This window comes from Phyllostomus hastatus, unplaced genomic scaffold, assembly GCF_019186645.2.
Source record: "Phyllostomus hastatus isolate PE091 unplaced genomic scaffold, TTU_PhHast_1.1 phas_contig_80, whole genome shotgun sequence".
Classification (NCBI taxonomy): Eukaryota; Metazoa; Chordata; class Mammalia; order Chiroptera; family Phyllostomidae; genus Phyllostomus; species Phyllostomus hastatus.
The window spans coordinates 243453-265832 of record NW_025333960.1 but is presented as its reverse complement, the minus strand read 5'-3'; the positions used below and the strand labels follow the sequence as shown (position 1 = coordinate 265832).

At 39.3% G+C, this 22380-nt stretch overlaps 1 protein-coding gene and 1 long non-coding RNA gene across 10 annotated transcripts; one reads left to right on the top strand and one right to left on the bottom strand.

Moving 5' to 3' along the window:
* Positions 1-6062: 6062 nt before the first annotated feature.
* Positions 6063-8067, bottom strand: LOC123826181. Its single transcript, XR_006787012.1, has 3 exons — positions 7979-8067; positions 6714-6785; positions 6063-6098 (listed from the first exon to the last, which is right to left on the bottom strand). It is a non-coding gene; the product is annotated as an uncharacterized LOC123826181 (long non-coding RNA).
* A 178-nt stretch (positions 8068-8245) lies between these two features.
* Positions 8246-22040, top strand: LOC123826213 (CCHC-type zinc finger nucleic acid binding protein). 9 transcript variants are annotated; one of them, XM_045850192.1, is made up of 5 exons: positions 8246-8403; positions 19488-19604; positions 19723-19815; positions 19984-20182; positions 20955-22040. In XM_045850192.1, the coding sequence occupies exons 2-5, from the start codon at positions 19502-19504 to the stop codon at positions 21070-21072; spliced, it is 513 nt and encodes a 170-aa protein (XP_045706148.1). In that variant the 5' UTR covers positions 8246-8403; positions 19488-19501; the 3' UTR covers positions 21073-22040. The 9 variants fall into 9 exon arrangements, with proteins under 9 accessions (XP_045706148.1, XP_045706147.1, XP_045706146.1 ...); XM_045850191.1 differs by having other exon boundaries at positions 19981-20182; XM_045850190.1 differs by having other exon boundaries at positions 19978-20182.
* The last annotated feature ends 340 nt before the right edge of the window (positions 22041-22380 follow it).

Here is a 22380-nt window from a genome sequence, read left to right as displayed (position 1 = left end):
GAGGAAAGGAAAGAAGTGGGACTTGTGCTGAAGAGAGTTAAAGGGCACATTAGCTATACCTGTCATATTTGAATTGCCTAAAAGCCATTCTATTGCCTGGTGTAAATTCAAATGTTCTCTTTTGTAGTAATAATACATAATTGAAAGACATTTTCTAGCATAAAAATTTACAGTCTACGGTTAATGTTTCTTAAACTGAAGTCTGACTATAATTCTCAAGATTGAGAAATTGATTACTGATTGATTCTTGCCAAACACGTGAATAATTTATAAAGTAGAATGCCCATTTGTGTTAATTTCCAAAGAAAACGGAACAAATGTATAGATTAGATATGGGCTCTGCTTTTCTTACCACCACTGCATTTAATTGGATTAATTAGGTTACTAGCATAGCTAACAAGCATAGGACCTTACAATACATGGATGTCATCTGGTTAAAAACATCAGTTCTTTTTCGGACACGTAAGAGGAGCTCTGCAACTCTATAGGTCCCACGTGCTCATTTAAAACTAGAGAATTAGACTAAATACTCTGAGATTAGACTTAACACTCTTCTGGATCTTAAATTCTAATTCACCCAATTATATGAGTTATTTGTCAATTAAAAATAAATTACATTATTTTGTAAATTATGAGAGCTACATGATCAAATTTTGCACTTTATAATGCTGTCTCAGAATAATTTAAGACATCTTGTTTTAAAAAAGTATTTGGAAGCAATTTAAACATTTTTCTATTCTTACCTATTTCAAAGTTTAAATAATGTAGATGCTTGATAAGAAATTACTTTTTTTTAATGAAAACATCTTTTTTTTCTTTTATCCTCACCTGAGAACTTTTTTTTCCATTGCTTTTAGAGAGAGAGAAACGGAGAGAGGAAGGGAGAGAGAGAGAGAGAGAGATATCAGTACAAGAAAAAAGTATCGATTGGTTGTCTCCCATATGCACCCTGACCGGGGATCAAACCTGCGACCTAGGTATGTACCTTGATCGGGAATCAAATTTGCAGCCTTTAGGTAACAGGATGACAATGACGCTCCAACCAACTGAGCCACCCAGTCAGGGCTCTACATTTCTTTTAAGGAAAAAAGAGAATAGGTGGTTTTACTTTGAAATTTTTTCCTTTTTTCTCCCCTTTGCTTTGAAATTTTAAAAAGTATTTGCAAATAAAGTTTTTCTCTTAACAGTTAGTTTGCAGAAGTAAAGACAGTTTCAATATGAGGTCACAGAGGACAAAGCCAACTGATGGAATGCTAAGTTATTAGTGTTTCATATTTTCCTTATCAATTAGCATTCCCTACACTGTCACTTTATTTATTATTATTTTTATCCTCACCCAAGGACATGTTTTCATTGCTTTTTAGCGAGAAAGGAAAGGAGAGAGGAAGGGAGAGACAGAAACATTGATGCAAGAGAGAAATATTGATCGATTGCCTTCTGTATGTGTGGCTGGACTAGGGACCAAACCCACACAACCTTTTGGTCATGGGATGATGCTCCAACTAACTGAGCCACACTGGCCAGGGCCCTACACTCACTTTAAGGGGTCAATGAAAAATTGTAGAATTAGGTCTCAATAACTACTGAGGCTGGAAGCTTTGTGTTTAAGCACTTTGCCTCTCAAGCCTGTACTGTAATTTAGTAACTCTATGACCTTTAAAAGATTACTTCAATCCTCTGAACCTGTTTCCTCATGGGGATAATAACAGTACTTATCTCATAGAGATGTTGTGAAAACTTATAAAGAGGTTATAAACAATGCCTGGCATATAGCAAGCACTCAATACATAATAATAACAATCATAATAGATAACACTTTAGTAGATATTACTCTATGCCACACACTGTTATAGAAACTATATATGTTAACTGTTAGCTATTAATATAACTGATGCCTATTTCAGGATTTAGCTTAGTAAACTATGTTTCTGCTTCAGAAGCAGACAGGAGAGATAGAAGCAATTTATTTTCCTTAAAATTTGTTGCATACTTTCCAAGTAAAGTCACAAAGACTACTTTTCTGCTGGCAGAGAAAAGAAGACATGGAAGGGTTTTAAAGGATATACAAGGTCTGTCCAGAAAATATCCAGCCATGTATATAAAAAATAGAGACATTTCTTCTATAGAAAAAGAGACACATATTCTTCTATAGAAGAAGAAACAAGATACAGGAAACATTGTACATAGGACAGTTACACCTCAGTCCCCTTCAAAGTAGGTGCCTTTGGGACCTCACACATTTCTCCCAACAGCAGCATGAAATTCCTTCTGCTCTGGCAGCAGAAGCTGCAGAATGAATTTTGCCACAACATGTTTCATGCCAAGATCCTGAGTCAAAATCTTGGACACAGTAGTTTTTGGAATCCCCAGATTAGCTTCTGGTTCTTGTACTGTTAGTCACTATTCTTTGTTGATGGCAGCCTGTACATGTTCAACATTCTCAAGTCTTCAACCTGTGTTTCAGACCTTCCAGAACACAGATCACTTTAAACAGATTTTTGACCATCTTTGAAGCATTTGTGCCACACTTTTATTTGCGGTACATTTATTGCATTGTCCCCCAAAGCCTTCTGAATCACCCAAACAGTTTCCACGGGATAAAGTTTCAAGCTTAATGCAAACTTTGATGCAGATTCATTGCTCTAGTTGCTCAGTCGTTTTGAATGTGAGGGCCACACAGTGCACATGTTCACTAAACAGTGTATACCACCCACACTGACTAGTACAGTGAAGTTGTTGTTGTTCATGCATGTGCATTCCAGTCCACTCTCCTTGGCTGCCAGGTTACATCAATGTCGCACAAACTATTCTGGTTTTATAACAATGGATGGAGTTTTTCTGGACAGATCTCATATACCCATATCATTTCCTTTTAATAGCAGAAGCTGAGGTATGTGCTATGCAGTTGGGCTCTTTAGCAGAAATTAAGAGTTAGCAAGAATTATTACTCAGCTGGCATGCATTTTAAGAAATCCTGAATCATGCTGAATCAGCATTTTAGTTGGTCCTCTCTCAGGACATTTAATACTTTCTTATGGCCCTTGTCATCCTACAAGATGAAGGGCAAAGTGCATGTCTTAACTGGTCACCTTTGTAACCACTGCAGTGTTCAACACTGTACCTGGGTAAGTCTGAATACTGGAAGGGAGGAGGGGGATAAAACACATTTATGTGGAATGGAAATGTAATAGGAACCTCTTTCTTCAAATGCAATTGGAAGTTTATCTTTTGAGTGGGTTGGCTTTTTTCTTATTTTCAAACATCTCTAATGAATAGGTGTACCAAGGGCATATCCAGGCAACATGAGTCACTGCAGTTAAATTTCATCACAGACCTTCTCTGGAGACAGAATGCCTCATGATCAGTTTGGCTCTATTAATAATAGTCATTACAGAAAGCTGGAAGCCAGGTAGAGAAGAACCATTAGCTGTTACTGCTTCCAAAGCCAAACAGCAAAGACCATATTATGTTTCTATTCCTTCTACTAAAGTCTTTTAAATTTTTAAAACCTGTAAAAGAATATTATGTCCAGTATCTGATGACTTCCAAGATGGAGGCATAGGTAGTCGCACTGTGCCTCCTCGCACAACCATAACTAAGGACAAGAAAAATTTACAAACAAAAAAACAACCAGAACAGAGAGAAATGAACCGAACGGAAGTCCGACTACCATACATCCAGACCAATAAGGGGAGGCGGGGTCCAAGGCCTACAGAGAGGGGTCGAGGGGTCCCGGCAGGAAAAAGCGGCAGCTGGCAGACACGGGCGCACAGGGGGCAGACAGCAGTTGGCTGACCCCAGAAGCGCAGGGGCAGCTGCTGGACTGGTGGCAAACCCTGGGTGTGGGAGGCAACGAGCAGACCCAGTGAGGCTTGCAAGTCTGCAGCCACACATTCGCGTGCAGACAAACCAAGCAAAATTGGGCAGCGACACAGACCTTGCAACCCAGGTACCCAGCTGGGAAACAAAGCCTAAAGGCACCGATTGAAAACACCTGTGGGAGTTGAGGCCAGGAGATTCTCTGAGCCTCACAGGAGGCTCCTTGGGGAAACCCACAGAGTCCGAGAAAGTACACAGGCCCACCCGCCCAGGAGCCAGCACCAGAAGGGCCCAGTTTGCTTGTGGGAAGCAGGAAAGGGGACTGAAGTCCTAGAGAGAGCGAAGCAGGCACCATTGTTCCCTCTTGGACTCCGCCCCCGCATACAACATCATGACCCAGCGGCTGGGGTGCCCCGCCCTGGTGAACATCTAAGGCTCTGCCCCTCATACATAACAGGTGCAACCAGACCAAAAAGGAAAAAATAATAAAATAAAATAAAATAAAATAAGGCTCAAACAGAGCCAGTTTTTTTTAAGCAACCGAGAGATAGCCAACCTATCAGATGCACAGTTCAAAGCATTGGTGACCAGTATGCTCACAGAATTGGTTGACTTTGGTCATAAATTAGATGAAGAGATGCAGGCTACGATAAGAGAAATGAAGGAAAATGCACAGGGAACCAACAGTGATGGAGAGATAACTGGGTTTCAAATCAATGGAAGGGACCAGAAGGAGGAAAGAAACAACCAAACAGAAAAGAATGAAGAAACAAAAATTCAAAAAAATGAGTACTGGCTTAGGGACCTCCAGGACATCTTTAAACATTCCCACATCCGAATTATAGGGGTACCAGAAGGGGAAGAGGAAAAACAAGTAGAAAAGTTATTTGAACAAATAATAAAGGAGAACTTCCCCAATCTGGCAAGGGAAATAGACTTCCAGGAAGTCCTGGAAGCTCAGAGAGTCTCAAAGAAGATGGACCCAAGGAGGAACACACCAAGGCACATCATAATTACATTTGCCAAGGTAAAAATGAAGGAGAGAATTCTAGAAGCAGCAAGAGATAAGGGGACAGTTACCTATAAAGGAGTTTCCATCAGACTGTCAGCTGATTTCTCAAAAGAGACCTTACAGGCAAGAAGGGGCTGGAAAGAAATATTCCAAGTCATGAAAGGCAAGGACCTACATCCCAGATTGCTCTATCCAGCAAAGCTCTCATTTAGAATGGAAGGACAGATGAAGTGCTTCTCAGATAAGGTCAAGTTAAAGGAGTTCATCATCACCAAGCCCTTATTTTATGAAATGTTAAAGGGACTTATCTAAGAAAAAGAAGATAAATATGGCCCTGGCTGGCATAGCTCAGTGGATTGAGCGCGGGCTGTGAACCAAAGTGTCGCAGGTTCGATTCCCAGTCTGGATACATGCCTGAGTTGCAGGCCATGACCCCCAGCAACCACACATTGATGTTTCTCTCTCTCTCTCTCTCCCTCTCCCTCTCCCTCTCTCTCTCTCTCTCTCTCTCCCTACCTACCCCTCCCTCCCTTCCCTCTCTAAAAATAAATAAATAAAATAAAAAAAAGATAAATATGAACAGTAAAAAAAAGACATCAAACTCACAGTAACAGCCATACCTAAAACAAAAGCAAACTAAGCAAACAAATAGAACAGGAACAGAACCACAGAAATGGAGATCACATGGAGGGTTAGCAACAGGGAAGTGGGAGGAGGAGAGAGGGGGAAAGATATAGAGAATAAGTAGCATAAACAATAGGTAGAAAATAGACAGGGGGAGGGCAAGAATAGTATGGGAAATGTAGAAGCTAAAGAACTTATGACACATGGACGTGAACTAAAGGGGGGAATATGGGTGGGAGGGGGTGGGCAGGGTGGAGGGGAGTGAAGGGGGAAAATGGGACAACTAATAGCATAATCAATAAAATATATTTTTTAAATGTTAAAAAATAAATAAAATCTTTAAAAAAAGAATGTTATGTCCAGTATCTCTATTTCATACCCAGCCCCACTTAAAAAAAAATACAAGTAATATTCATCCTTGGGTCTATAATGAATAGCAAAATTTTTATGTGGCTCTATAGTTGGAATGGTAAACAAAAGTCAAGCCAGGAAATAATAATTTATGTTTCCTATTACAGTTTCAACTTGTCTTCCTAGTGGGCATGGATGCACCCAATGTGGACTTCCTATCTAGACTCTTACATTTGTTAAAATGAAAAACAAATACCTCTGGCCAGGTGGATCAGTTGGTTGTAGTGTCATCCTGTACACAAAAAAGTCATGGGTTCAATTTCAGTCAGGACATATACCTAGGTTGCAGGTTTGATCACTGGGTTGGGTGCATATGGGAGGCAAGCAATTGATGTTTCTTTTTTACATTGATGTTTCTCTCTCTTTCTAAAAATCAGTAAACCTTGGATAAGGATGAGAGAGAGAGAGAGACTGATAATTTAGGACACCAGTGAACAGACAACAAATGCAACAGACAAGCCAAAAACTGTTTACACCTCTCCTTGGATTAAGTGATATAAAAAAAAAAAAAAGCAGCAGCAGCAGCAAACAGACCAACCTTGAAGCTTTCCTGAGACAAAACTAGTTCAGTCATTAATTTAGCTTAATTACCAATCACTGCAAAGACACTACTTTTTCACTGTAAAAGCTGCTTTGTAACGGTAAACCCCTGAATCTCATTCCATGCTTTGGTTTGAGTGCTCCCAGTTTACAAACTGTCTTTGTGGCATGTGCACAGTAAATTTTTACCAATGATTACTTCACTGACTCTTTGGTTTTACTTTGGCTATTTCTGAACCTTTGACACATTCCACTGATTCACTCAGGAAATCACTACTAAAATGTCTGCAATTACCCTACTACTTACCTTGATATTATAAACATTAATCAGTCAGGGAGGGGAAATTTATAAAGATGTACAAGCTTCTTGGTAACACACCTGTATAAATACAAAATACTGTTTTGTTACTGGTAACTACAATGTTACAATTCAATACAAAAAGTGCTAGGCAATTCTATCTTACTGGAAATGGGACATTTTCATTCTGAATTTAACAATAAGTTTACTTCAAATATCTTAGTTAACAAAAGTTAAAAAAAATCTTTGATCTTTAAAATAGTCTATTTCCTCTTTAATAATTCCTACCCTTTATTGAGCACTATGTTGAGCACAATCTACTAAATGCTTTACAATCACTAGTCATTTGAACCCAGATTTAACGCCTGACTGTTAAAGCCTGTGCTCTTAAACAGTGTACTGCCACTTCACAAACATGATTTCAAAAGTCATACTGCCTTGAGAATGGAAGGATTCAGTGAGGTAAAACTAGGGCAAAGAATCAGATAGTAATGAAGAGAATAAAAAGTACATTGCTGACACCAACATGGGTTGCATACTAATTTCACCTTGCATATTAAATCTATATGAGCCTATAGTAATTTTGGGGCCTTTTAAAACTCAAGAGACTGGGGACAACGCTTTTTTTTCCCCCTGTTACACAAAAGTTACACAGAATTTTGTTAATTTTTTGTTCACATTGAACAACTTAAATTGACTATCTTAACAGTATCTATGAATATATATATGACACAATCTTTTTTGGAGAAAACACAAAATCTAAAAGGCCATTCCTGAATGTGATAGCCCAGGCCATATGGCTCTTTTGGCACTCGCGATTACACCTTAGGTCACAGGGAATGTTCACAAATGTGCTAAATCTGTCACAAGGTTTTTGGGGAGGCTATTAAGTCTTAGTGACAACCTTTCACCATCTTCACACCCTCTCCAGGGCTGGCGCCTTTCCCTCCACAGCCAGTTTTACTTTGAGGCGGGTATATAGACCTAAAAGTGAAAGCAGTAGACATCTGGGCTTTGCCCCTGGCTCACACAAAAACCAAAACAAATCTCAGGGGCTGTGGCCTACAGCTCCAGCCTCTTCTGTGACTAGACAGGCCACTTTTTCCCAAACTGAAGTATCCGGAAATAGGGCCTGCCTCTGAAAGCACCGCCAGCCAGGAGTATAAGGGCAGGCACTCTTTTTGGAGGCTAAGAAGGGAAAGGAATTTTTCCCAAGCCCACGTTTATCACAAACACTTGACTGAGACCCGTCCCCTGGAATCCCTCGTCGCGACCTGCTGGGAGACTTCGCGGACACACAGGCCAATGCACACCCGGTCGGGAGGGGGGTGGAGTAAGCGAAAAGGGCCAACGTGGGACTCAGGCTTGGGAACCCAGGAAATTAAGGCCGCGCAGAGATAACTACTGGAAAAACCAAAGAGCAGGGAAGATGCCCGCCCCGCGCTTCCCCACGCCGCGCTCTGGCTGGGCGGTCATCCCTGCAAGAAGCTCTGATTGGACATCCGAGCTCTGCGCGCTGATTGGTCGCGTGGGCGAGGCGGAGGAGAGCCGTGCGCAGCGGCGTGTGTGGGGCCGTGTGCAGACCCGCGTGTGGCGCAGGCAAGGACACTCCTGAAAATAAACAGCCGCTGCCGTGGGAGCCGCTTACTTCGGCCTGCGTCGTAGTCTCCGCCGCTGCGGGCCGGCTCAGACGCCGAAGGTGAGAATCGAGAGTGGGGGCTGGGGCTGGGGATAATCGCCCTGCGGGCCCGAGTCTGAAGCGGAAGAAGAGGGTAGGGAGTGGTGAGGCGGCGATGGCGGCCGCACTTTGGCCCTTTCCGCTCTGCTGCGTCAGGCGGGAAACTTGGCTGCCACCGCCACCTCGGGGCCCGGTTTCTGGCGTCCTGCAGTCGGGCGACCCTCCCACCCTTCTTTCCGTCCTGGGAAGCTGGGCCCACTCGCGTTTGTGGTCTCTCCCAGTGCCAAGGCCTCATTCCGAGCCATAGCCTTCCAGCAAATGAGGCCCTGGCTCGGACGCCCTGAGGACTGAGGCTCTGAGACTTCGACGGACTCAGAATGCTGGGCGGAGGGGGTTTTGGCGGGAACTTAGTAAAAGGAGGCCGTCTGGTGGGAAAAAGCCCTTGGTGTGGATGCGGGGGTGGAGGGGGATGGGATTGGATACAGGCCATGTGCTGGGGTAGTGGGTCTGGCGGGCCATGTGCCAAAGGTTTTCCTGGACTTAGAAAAGGGTCCTGGGAGAAGTTTTTGCTTTTAGAGTGGTGGAACACCCCTCTGGAAGTCCTGAGAGCTTTTGGAATTCATACTCTCTATACTTGACAGCTTCCCAGTTCTTGAATCTTTAACGTCCGTTGCAATTCGAAAAGCTGCAGCTGAGGCCCGCTTTCCGGGAATCAACACTATTTTAAGTTAGAGGGACCTTTAAAAAATCCCATTATCAGGGGAAAAAACCACATGAATTTGTCAAGTCTCCATAATCATATCACATCGTTCATTAGATTAACTAAACGAATACTATTGATTCTAAAAGTGAATCGAAAAGTAACACGATGGTTAATTAGCCAGCCTCCGCCTAGATTTTCCCAATATGAAAGCCTGCTTTGGAAAGGCATCATCGCTCACATTTGGTTTTGTGTGTTAATTTTATTATGGGTAAGGATTTTGCTCTTTGCCACATGTTAACCACATGGTGTCAGACCCTTCCAAGGAAGTGACATCTGGTCTTCGGGGGCCTTAGAAAAAGAAAACATTGCTCATTGTGATTTCAGATAATGTGTAAAAGGCTGATTTCGTTTTTTGTTTCTTATAAGGTGAAGGAGGATTCATTTATGTCGTCTTGCCCCCAAATTCCAAGTTTTTAAAAATAGGTTCTCTTTGTTTTCTGTTGTATGGCCCAGTTTTAGAAACAGCACCATAACCAATTAATTTATGCATCACTGAGAATCTTAAATTAACCACTTTCTCTTTTGCTTAAGCACCATAATCGCAAATTAGAATTTGAGGTCTTTAATAAGATGAATGAAATGAAGTTCCTACCTCTTAGGCTTTTTTCCTCACCCTGCAAAGCAATTACTTTCAAATGCTAACAAATCACACCGGTCATGGCTTAATCAAACACCTCCAAGTGTCACATATGGAGGTGCCTGTTATTTTTAGCTTGTTGAGCCTTATTCTTCTCTACAAAAAGCTCTCTGTGTGCTGGAATATAACGAATAATTTATTAGATTCCCAAGAACTGAACAAAGAAATATTTTTCCAAATTGCAACTCTTGGCAACAGAATTAAAAGAAGAAGAAGAAAGCTAACAAGCTAACAGTATATGTGTACTTATGTCACATTAGAAAACTTGGGTAAGTTTTGTTTGCAACCAAAGGTCCACATTTCTTTTCATATTCATAATAAGAGGGGTGATATGTTTCCTTGTTATTTTTTGAGGGTGATGTTTCAAGCATGCGGCCTCAAATATTTGAGCCAAATCAGTGGAAGACCAAGGGTCAAATATTTTGAGGCACGTCAAGCCTTTGAACATCTGGGGCAGGTAGAGTGATCTTTTTAAAGATATTATAAGTGAGTTTTGTAGTATGACGTTATGACTGTTTGGATTTTTTCTTTTAAAATCTAATAAAAATACATGGTATATGTATGGGAACATGCCAAATCAGTGCTCACAAGCAGTAGAGCCACAATTTGACTTCAGGCATACCTCATTTTATTGCACTTCACTTTATTGCAGCACGTGTTGCATTTTTTATAAATCAAAGGCTGGATCTTCTATCAGCAAAAAGATTAAAACTTTACTGCGAACCAAACCCACAATATCTCTGACATGTACCTTTAATTGGAAAGATTGGTCTGTTAACTAAACACTTGACCACAGGAGAGATTTTGCTCTTCTGTTTTTTTCCCCTGCAGGAATGTGAGTTGTTTTTGTGTTGTGTTTGTTGGTGTGTGTGTGGGTGTGTGTGTGTGTGTGTGTGTTTGTGTTTAAGAATTTTGGCTTTCCTCTTCCTAGCCTCCTGACAGTAAGTGGAGAGCCAGGAGACTGATACCAAAGCCTTCTGGCCTGCTGTATGGAGAACGCTCTTTTGGTACTGTCTCACTTAATAGAACTCCTATTCTGATAGTGTCAGATGCTGTTGCAGTTAAGGGTGTGCCACTGAGAGATTCCAGTAAAACTGCACCATTTTCATGTTGTATGTAAAAAGCTGCTGGAATAATGAAATGAGAGCTGTGGCCACCAGAATTCAAGTTGTAACTCAATTAGTTATTAATCAGTAGTATGAGAGTATAGTACAGTGATTTCCTGGAGTGGTTCCAGAATTACAAATAAGAGTATTAACTAATGAAGTCAGATGCCAGTCTTTCTGTCTCTGGTGGCACTCTTAACTTACACCTTGAGAAAAGTTAAGAAGAATATCTGCCTTGGCTTAAAATTCAAGAGAGCTGTGGGATAGCATGCTGTGAATAAATTCATTCGTGGCTGTGGATTTTTAAATATATAGAGTTTTAGAATATATTTGAAATGTAGAGAACTTTTTGAAACAAGTTATTTTTTTTAAAGATTTTATTTATTTATTTTTAGAGAGGGAAGGGGGGGAGAGAGACATCAATATGCGGTTGCTGGGGGTTATGGCCTGCACCCCAGGCATGTACCCTGGCTGGGAATCGAACCTGGGACACTTTGGTTCCCAGCCCGCGCTCAATCCACTGAGCTACGCCAGCCAGGGCTTGGAACAAGTTATTTCTGAAAAATATATTTGAAAACATAACTTTTTTCATTAAAATTCAGATTAGCGTGTACTTCATACAATTATTTGCTTTATAGTAGTAACATTCTGTATAATATTTTTGAATTAGGGAGTGAATTGGTATACTCTTCTAATAATAGCATTTTCGTATACTTTATTATCCCTTAGCCCTAACAAAAGCCTCTACGGTTGAAATCCTGACTTTAGAACTTTCTAGTTACATGGCTTTAGGTAAGTCATTTGGTCTCAGATCCCCACTTTATGAGTAAAATGGGAGCAAGAATCCATAACTTGCAGGCTTTTAAGGACTATAGATATGTTGATTAACCCTTGACTCATTGTAGATGAGCTATTAATTGAAACCCTTGGGGGTAACCAGGGCTGGCAGAAATGTCTGTAAATAATAAGTAAGGTCATGTGGTAAATGCAGGAACCAGTATGAAAACATAGAATTGCTCCCAGTATTGTACTCTATTCTCCATTATTCTGGCCAGAATGCAAGTAATACATAATGTAATTTCCTCCAGTCTTTCTGTAGTTTGTTTTTGTTAACAGTCTGAAGTGTTTCAGTACCCTGTTGGAACCTACACTGATTTATTAGAGCAAGCATAAAAATGAGTGAGTGCTTTCATGGGAGCAAAAGCTCCGTGTAGGTCAACAAAGTGGATGAGTCCAGGATAACCCTAAACTTGGTGAAAATAACTAGACATAGAGCAAATGTGAGTATATACAGCAGTGTTAGGGAAATTGTATAAAAAAATTAGAGCTAGCTAGATCCCCACACACACACAACTTTCCTTTTGCTACTTATTTTAAATGTATTTGTGGGGTGACTTGTATTCTTTTATTAACTGGATCTCATTGTTAGTCTTGGCCATGTACTGTTAAGATTTAAGTAGTTTACTGGCTTTGCTCTTAGTATCAAAAATGTGGTATAACTACTGACATTAATGGAAATAAACTAGTGTAAGCAGTTGTGTTTTGGTACCAATTCCAGGATTTAAACCTTAAAGCCTAGAGGAGTGCAAAATCTGTAAAACAGACCTCTTAGTTTACAGTATACTTTATGGCCCCACACAGTGAAAAGATCTTCAATCTTTTCAAGCAATAGCTTGACCGAGTGTACAGCTGCTGCCTGGTTGCCCTGTGCTCTGACCATATCTTTAGGTGTGGTTTATGTCATTAAAATCTGATACAAAAACCTAAATGGAAAGAGATAATTTGATTTCTGTTGAAAATGTGAAGTCATTTAGAATTCAACTGTTTCTTCTCAACTGTTTCTTGTTTCTTCTCTTCAGGAAGTAGACTTTATGAAATGGGGAAACTTGAGTATAATAGTTAGCCCACTTAAGCCTGCTATGTAGACATTAATCTGGGTTCTGTTTACTTTTAAGCAGTCTGACTTAATTGAGGGGAGAATGGAAAAGAAACTATGTAAGCAGAGGACATAAACCCTTGCAGTTTTTTTAGTTGAGTATCTGTTAAGCACGAGGTGCCTGGGAACAATTCTCATCAAAGATAGTTTTACCATCTTCCTTTTACAAATTAAGGACAGGTGGGGGGGTCAAGTGCCTGAGGTAACACAGTAAATCCTTAAGCTGGGTCAAATGGTTAACCTACAGTAACCTAATGGTCCCAAATCTTACTGTGTAAGGATATATTGGTGTACATACTGCAATTGATTTTTAGCAGCAAAAGAAAATATATGCTCTCTTGCTGGCAACAGTGAAAATACAGTATTTTATCTTTTAAGTTAGTATATATGTGTATTTTGTAGCATTCTGTAAAATGTTACTGAGGTTGCTTATGAATTCTTGGAGTAATAACAAGGGCCTAGGAGGCAGATTACAGGTCCTGGCTTGACTGCTGACTTTTTTAGTAAACTGGAATGAAAATTTCTGTTTTATAGGGGGTTTTTACTAGATAATCTTAAATATTCTTGAGTTTTAGAGTGATTGTAGTCAATCCTTAATGAGTACCTAATTGAAAATACACTGTTGCTTTGCACATTGGTGTGCTGCAAGAATTTTTAAAATAGTCAGGGGCACTGATCTCTTCCCTTAGATTGTCAAATTTTAAAAAATGACAGTGGCTAACAACAGTGGCCATCCTGTGTGAATGAATCAAAATTACACCTATTTTTTTTTTTTTTGTCATATTGGCCAAAAACATTTTTTTGGCATGCTGCAGAATTTTAGTAAATAGTTTTATGTGTGCCTTGAGATGGAAAGGGTTGCAAATCACTGTTTTAAACTAATGATGCAGTGACTCATGATAGCAAGGATTTAGGTATTTTTATTGTCAGTACTTGATTAGATTGAATTGGGTCTGTAAAAGAAACAATTTGTTTTCATCCACCAAATGGCTATTAGGCCTCCCATTCCCTCAAAAGCAGTTAAAATAGAACTATGTAACTACTAAAAGGATAATCATAGGGTGTTGTGATAATTCAAAGATGAATCATTTGGTCTCTGCCCTCAAGGAATGTGATAAAAGGCAAGGATAGTAGTGCCATCAGGCAGATATTAACAAAGCGTCCTGGGTCTTAATAATAGGAAGGAGACATCAGATTCTTTCATAGGGTTGGCATTTGAGTTGGCCCTTGAAGTTTGGAAAAGGTTGTGACAGGTGGTGGAGGGGGCAGAGGTAGTACAGTGCAGCAAAATTCTAGCCAAGAGCAATCATGGGTCTTGAGAATCATGAAGCCTTAAGTCTCAACTCTGTCTTACCATCCTGCCTTTAGTTTTCCTAAGGAGCAGCATGAAATTCTCTGACGACCTTTTGGCTAAGTACATTTGTATATAACTATTGGGATGGGGACCTTCCTCCTAGGATAAGTAGCAAGCCTCTGAAACACAGAGGGAACCAATTGGTTTAATGTTACTACAGAGATGAATCTATGGCAAGAGACTCAGTGAAAATGTAGACCAGCTGATTGGCTGTGATTGGGCCTAGGAGGGAAGAAGGCAGATTGTATACACATTAACTAAGCCCACTGGGATATGCTCCACTGATGATGGGTTTTGGAATATTAATGAAGTTAATGTTTCCTTTCCCTTTAAGACTTAGTGGGGCTTTTAAAACGTTGCCTATTTTATGGACAATAAGACGCGCCCCCGCCGCCGCCCCCTCCCCCAACCCCTCCCAAGTTTTGGAGGAGTAATGGTTAATGCTGCTGTTGAATTCTGCTTACATTTACATTGGTAAAATAATTATGTTATTTTATTAAATACTTTACCACATTTTTTTTGCTTCAAAATTTTGTCCGTATTTTCCTCAAAACCCTAGGTGTGTCTCATGGTCCGAAAAATAAGATGCTCCAGTAAACAAATTTATGTGAGATTAAAATTTGTTGATGCCAAAACAACCAAAACTAGTGTCAATGTATAAAGTTCTACCTTTCCCTCTGAATTGTGCATGTCTTTCACAGAATGGCTTAATTGCAATCTAAATGGAGACATACTGCTTTCCCTAAATTTGTAGTTTATATAGAAATCACATTTTAACCAACTTTCATTTAGGAATGAGGGTTGGAAGAAGTTGAGTTTTATGTTTAATGTGAAAGTGTTACTTTAGTTAATTGTTTTCTTTCTAAAATACTTCTGCCATTTCTTTTTACTCTGTTCACTTTTTGGATCTGGGTTCTAAGAATGGAGGAAAAAACAGTTCATGAAAAATCTACACATAGATTTTTCTTGAGTAGCTGAATATTTTTAAACTAGTATTTTTGTGCTGGAAGTAAACCCGAAATTTTTTAATTGCGGACTTTATTTCACTGATAAACATCTGATGATTCAGTATAACATACTCTTTTTGTACTTTACTATTATGAAATAAAAGGTTCTTTTAAAGCAGTAGTCTAAAGGGGAGATTGCCCAAACTGTCGTTTTTTTGGCTTAAATGCATCTTGACTATTGGATTATCATATTTTCTAAAAGATAGTGTTTTGTTTAAATATTAAATTTTAAAATACTCAGGACTTTTCACATTGCCTGGATTATCTTATATTAAGGAAGTGATTGTTTCTGTGTAAAGAACCCATTGAAAGCAATAGTTAAATGTGCTCAAATAGATCTGACTATAAACCGGAGAAGATGCAAAATGAAGAAAATGGAAATGAGGAAGGATGAGGTGCTGTAATCAGCTTTTATCTATAATTATTTTATATGGTATTTTTTTTTTTATCCTGGCTGTTCTCTTAGGTGGAAACCAGCATGTAACATGATTTAGAATAACACCATTATAAGAAAGCAAATGTAATCTCAAATTTTGCAAAAATGCATTTTTAATCTTCCCTGATTGGTCTCTTCTGTCTAGAAAGGTGCATTATATATGTGAAACCACTAAGTACAAGTATTCCATGCAGGTGTTGCCCCATGTGTGTTTTTTGGGCGGTGATGGTAATAAGTTTTTGACAAGTGGCAAGAGTTGGTTGAAAGATTGCTCTGAAAGTTTATTCTGAATCTGATGCAGAGTTAGGATAAGTAAATACTGAATTTAAAAAAAATACTTCACAATGGAAACTTGTGAAACTCAATTTCAGCTTAATTTTTTGGTCACTAGATTCCTGTACAACTTAATAAACCATTATGTACCATGTGCTGACTTAAAGATGCTATGGTTTGTCTGGTGATTCCACTATCCAATCAGTCCATATGAAACTGTGTTTTGCTAGATCATGGTGTTCATGCTTGGCTTTGAGAGGGTATTTTAAAAATGTCCTGACTGGTATGGCTCAATTGGTTGGGCATCTCACTGTGAAGTGAAAGGTCACCGATTTAATACCCAGTCAGGGCATATGCCTAGGTTGCAGATTTGATCCCTGGTTGGAGCACATGCAGGAGGCAACAGATTGATGTGAAGCCAAAAATAAATAAATAAAAAAATGTGTGTACTGCCCTGGCCAGTGTGGTCCATTTGGTTGGAGCGTTGTCCCGTAACCAAAGGGTTGTGCATTTGAGTCCTGGTCCAGGCACAGATAGGAAGCAGCAGGCTGATGTTTCTCTCTCTCCCCCTCTCTCTCAAACCAATGAAAAATTGTCCTTGAGTGAGGATTTTAAAAAATAATAAAATTAAATAAAAAACTTGTGTGCTGTTGCTTGAAATTGGAATTAAGGGTAAAAAATGTTTAGATGTGGAAGTTTGGCAATGTAAAGGTTACATTATTTCTAGCTATTTCCTTTTTTAAAGGCCACTTTACTAGGAGTTTGTCCTGCAACATTCCATTTCCATTCCAGGAATAGTCTGTTTATTTTTAGATCATTACATAAAAGTATAAAATCCATTTGCTTTGGTAGGAGTTTGCTTTCATTTAGAAACAATAAAATAAAGGAGTCTTATGAAATTCCAAGTAACTTTGTTTTAAACGTAAAATTATAGAACAATTTGAAAATAGAAGAATAGAAAAGTATAAATGTTCCCAGTGCTTTAGATGGTATTAGCACATTGGTGTACCTCTTTGTTGTTTTTCTGATATTTTTTACTTTACCCTCTAGGGGGGTGTCAAATTCATTTTCACTGGGGGCCACGTCAGCCTTGCAGTTGCCTTCAAAGAGCCAAATGTAATTTCAGCTGCTTAACAGTTAAGGAGTAGTTACATTTGTACAGTCCTAAAATTATTTTGGCCCTTTAAAAGCAACCTCGAAGCTGATATGGCCCCCAGTGAAAATGAGTTTGACACCCCTGCTCTAGAGGTAAAATTTATATCTTGCATTTCTATTAATATATCTGCTCTGAAGACTCAAATTAGCAAGCAAGAGCTGTAGTATAACTAGGCACTGTGTTAGGTGCTGTGGTTACACAGAGAAATTATTTTGCACCAGCCCCTCACAGAATCCTAACTGCAGCTCAACTTGTTTGTGTTATTCCAATTTTCTTTTTTTAAATATATTTTATTGATTATGCTATTACAGTTGTCCCATTTTCCCGCTTCACTCCCCTCCACCCTGTACACCCTCTCCCACCCATATCCCCCCCCTTTAGTCATGTCCATGTGTCATATTTACAAGTTCTTTAGCTTCTACATTTCCCATACTATTCTTACCCCCCCCCATCTATTTTCAACCTACATTCTATGCTACTTATTCTCTGTACCTTCCCCCCCCCTCTCCTTCTCCCACTCCCCTGTTGCTAACCCTCCATGTGATCTCCATTTCTGTGGTCTGTTCCTGTTCTAGTTGTTTGCTTAGTTTCTTTTGGTTTTGCTTTAGGTGTGGTTGTTAGTAATTGTGAGTTTGCTGTCCTTTTACTATACATGTTTTTTCTTTATCTTTTTTTCTTAGATAAGTCCCTTTAACATTTCATAAAATAAGGGCTTGGTGATGACTAACTCCTTTAACTTGACCTTATCTGAGAAGCACTTCATCTGTCCTTCCATTCTAAATGAGAGCTTTGCTGGATAGAGCAACCTGGGATGTAGGTCTTTGTCTTTCATGACTTGGAATATTTCTTTCCAGCCCCTTCTTGCCTGTAAGGTCTCTTTTGAGAAATCAGCTGACAGTCTGATGGGAACTCCTTTGTAGGTTACTGTCCCCTTATCTCTTGCTGCTTCTAGGATTCTCTCCTTCATTTTTATCTTGGCTAATGTAATGATGATGTGCCTTGGTGTGTTTCTTGTTGGGTCCAACTTCTTTGGGGCTCTCTGAGCTTCCTGGATTTCCTGGAAGTCTATTTCCTTTGCCAAAATGGGGAAATTCTCCTTTATTATTTGTTCAAATATGTGCTCAATGTGTTGCTTTTCCTCTTCCCCTTCTGGTACCCCTGTAATTCGGATGTTGGAACGTTTAAAGATGTCCTGGAGGTTCCTAAGCTTCTCCTCGGTTTTTTTAATTCTTATTTCTTCATTCTTTCCTGCTTGATTGTTTTTTTCTTCCTTCTGGTCCACTCTATTGTTTTGAGTCCCAGTTTCCTTCTCTTCATCTCTTTTATGGTAACCTGCATTTTTTTTTTCATGTAATTTGTGCCCAGAATCAACCAATTCCATGAGCTTCCTGATCACCAGTGTTTTGAACTGTGCATCTGATAGATTGGCTATCTCTTGGTCACTCAAAAGGATGAGTCCTGGGACATTGATCTGTTCTTCTGTTGGAGACATGTCTCTCCCCCCGTCTGGTCGCTCTTGTTACAATGAGGGGTGTTCCCCTGGACTGGGCACCCCAGTCGCTAGATTGTGCGTTGTGGGCGGGGCCGGGAGGGAACAATGGCAGTAGCTCCATTCTCCTGGGATCTCAGTCCCTTCTGTAGGATCCTGGGTTGCGAGCTCTGCCCTGGTCCACAATGCCGCCTCCCTGGGTCTGCCAGCCGCCGCTTGCGTACTCAGGGCCCACCGCTGCATCCCACAAGGCTTACGCGCTCCCAGTTGCCTTATGTGCCCAGTTCTCCCCGATCTCCTCGCGCCCGCTCCTCCTCTCCACCCCTCCTACTGGTCTGGATGGGTCTACTTCAACTTCTTGGCTGTCCAACTTCCATTCAGACAAATTCTCTGTCAGTTCTAGGTGTTATTCTGGCTCTAAATTGTTGTTCTAATCTTGGTTGTACATGGAGGTACCATGCGTCCACCTATGCCTTCATCTTGTGTTATTCCAATTTTCTGGCCAGTAAATTACTTCAGTTGCCCAAAATAAAGTTTACTGACTTACAACCATGAAAAGTGTCCATTGAGTTGGACCTGGAATGAAGTATTACTAATTATGTTTAATAATGGGTGTTCATTAATACCCTGAAAATTCCATCACTCAATCAATAACCAAATTAACATTTGAGTATTGATCTCTGCATGCATAATCTTGATATTTTCAATAATAAAAAATTGTATGAAAATATATATAATGTTTTACACTTTGTTTTTCATTTTTATATATTTTATATTATACATATAATACCTAAGCAGATAGTTATGTGATTATTTTTCTAACCAGTATATTTGCTGGCTTTCTTATACCCCACTCCCCCACAATAATATCTGAAAACACAGTGAAGACAAATAAAAGGTAAAAATAATTTTAAGTGGTTAAATATTGTCATTTTTAATATTTCGAAGATCTAACTGCAGCCATGAGCAGCAATGAGTGCTTCAAGTGTGGACGATCTGGCCACTGGGCCCGGGAATGCCCTACTGGTGGAGGCCGTGGTCGTGGAATGAGAAGCCGTGGCAGAGGTGGTTTTACCTCGGATAGAGGTATTTTTGTCAAATAAAAAATTTTAAGTACTTGAATATTCATTAGTATCAAGACTCATCTAATTAGCTAAATCGTTTTTGTTTCTGCCCCAAATAGGTTTCCAGTTTGTTTCCTCATCTCTTTCAGACATCTGTTACCGCTGTGGTGAGTCTGGTCATCTTGCAAAGGATTGTGATCTTCAGGAGGATGGTAAGTATTTAACACTTCTCATATCTTCTAGAAAGTAGAGAGATGAGCATGCACATACACTGGAAAAGATTTTCCACCCTTGAGATTTCATATTGTATGGTTTAAAACATAGCAACATTTTGTAAAGATTTTATAGTCTTGGTCTGCTTCTTTTTCTTACTGTTGAAGCCTGCTATAACTGCGGTCGAGGTGGCCACATTGCCAAGGACTGCAAGGAGCCTAAGAGAGAGCGAGAGCAATGTTGCTACAACTGTGGCAAACCAGGCCATCTGGCTCGTGACTGTGACCATGCAGATGAGCAGAAGTGCTATTCTTGTGGAGAATTTGGACATATTCAAAAAGACTGCACCAAAGTGAAGTGCTATAGGTAAGTTAGAATGTTGCTGCTGGATTGCTTATTGTAGATAATGTTTTAGAGATGAATTAGCTATAAATGGAAAAACTTATGGATCAGTACATTCAGTAAAAGTTGGCTGTGACCAGATGAGATAGATTTTTGGCATACATAACCAGCAAACTGTCTGTACATTAGTCAGTATTCTGCCACGATATCTTATGGCAATTGGACAGCTTATACAACTTTGGAATTTTTAATGTCTTAAAAATAAGAATGTTGTAAGTTTTGATATATACACACCTCTCAGATCTTAGAGATTATTTTGCATAAAGATATAACATCTTGGTCCTGAATGGTATATAGCTCAGTGGGATGGGGATTGTTCTGGAAACCAAAAGGTCACCAGTTTGATTCCTAGTCAGGGCGCATGCCTGGGTTCCAGGCTAGGTCCCCAATTATGGGGCACGTGAGAGGCAACTAATCAATGTTTCTCTCTTTCTCCCTCCCTTCCCATCTTTCTAAAAGTAAATTAAATCTTTTTTAAAAAAAGATATTTTGGCCTGTATTTAGGTTTTGATGTTGGTTTATACATTTTGGGGAAATTTTAATTTTGTGGTTTTGCCATACAACTGAATATCTTTGTTCCTTTTTGCTTTTAGGTTAGAGTTTAATGATAAGATTTACTGTCTTGAAAATAAATATGTTAATTCACTTATCATTGCTTTTTGTTATGTAGTGACTATTACTTGAATATAGTTTTATGTTTTCTGAGCTCCATTGTGAAAACTTTAATTTTTTTTAGGTGTGGTGAAACTGGTCATGTAGCCATCAACTGCAGCAAGACAAGTGAAGTCAACTGCTACCGCTGTGGTGAATCAGGGCACCTTGCACGGGAATGCACAATTGAGGCCACAGCTTAATTATTTTCCTTTGTCGCCCCTCCTTTTTCTGATTAATGGTTGTATTATTTTTTCTGGATCCTCTTCACTGGCCAAAGGTTGGCAGATAGAGGCTACTCCCAGGCCAGTGAGCTTTACTTGCCATGTAAAAGGAGGAAAGGGGTGGAAAAAAATCGACTTTCTGCATTTAACTACAAAAAAAGTTTATGTTTAGTTTGGTAGAGGTGTTATGTATAATGCTTTGTTAAAGAACCCCCTTTCCTTGCCACTGGTGAATAGGGATTGATGAATGGGAAGAGCTGAATCAGACTAGTAAGCCCGTTCTGGGTTTCTTGAATATGTTCCCACATCGAAGGTAAAAACCAATTCTGGAAGTATTTGTGAGCTTCCATAAATAACTTTAATTTTAGCATAATGATGGTCTTGGATTGTCTGACCTCAGTAGCTGTTAAATAACATCAATTAACATCTGTATCAGGCCCTACACAGATCATACAGTTGAGTGGGAGTAAACAAAATAAAAAGATAAATGTGTGTTTAACATCTGCCAGGAAAATTGGTATAAAAGCCTAAACAGGAACAACTTAATGTTGCTACTTGATATGCAAATGACAAAGGTTTAGAACACATTCTCTGGCAAAGACGGAATCTAAAACCCATCTATGGGTTTTTTGAGTAAACATCTATGTTCAGAGTAAGCATAATTTGGAGCTGTTCAGGAATTGCAGAGAAATGCATTTTCACAGAAATCAAGATGTTATTTTTGTATACTATATCACTTACACAACTGTGTTTCATTTGATGTAATCAGTTTTAAAAGTCATGGAAAAAGCAACTGAAGTCCTAGATAATAGAAATGTAATTTTAAACTATCCAATAAAGCTGGAGGAGGAAGGGGAGTTTGACTAAAGTTCTTTTTGTTTCAAATTTTCATTGATGTATATAAGTGCAAAATGCCATATTAAAGAGGGGAATGTGGAGTACTGAAAGTTGACAGTTTGGACTCTTTTTGTATTAACTCAGTTACATCTTCAGTAGTGAAAAATAACCTACTTTAAGGAAGCATAAAGTAGTTACTTTGGTGTCAGTTTTGCAGGGATATAGAAGATTTAATTTTCTTTCTGTTCCATTTTAACAGTGTCCTTTAGTTGTATGTTCATAATGACCAGTTATAATATCATTACTATATTTCAGTGTTTTGTATTTTTCCTGGGCTTCACAATGATCTGAAATACTGTATTCCTTTTTTTTCTACAATGAGACCTAGATTTGAAATGACCTTAGAAATAATTTAGTTTAATGAATTCACTTTATTAGATGAGTTACTAG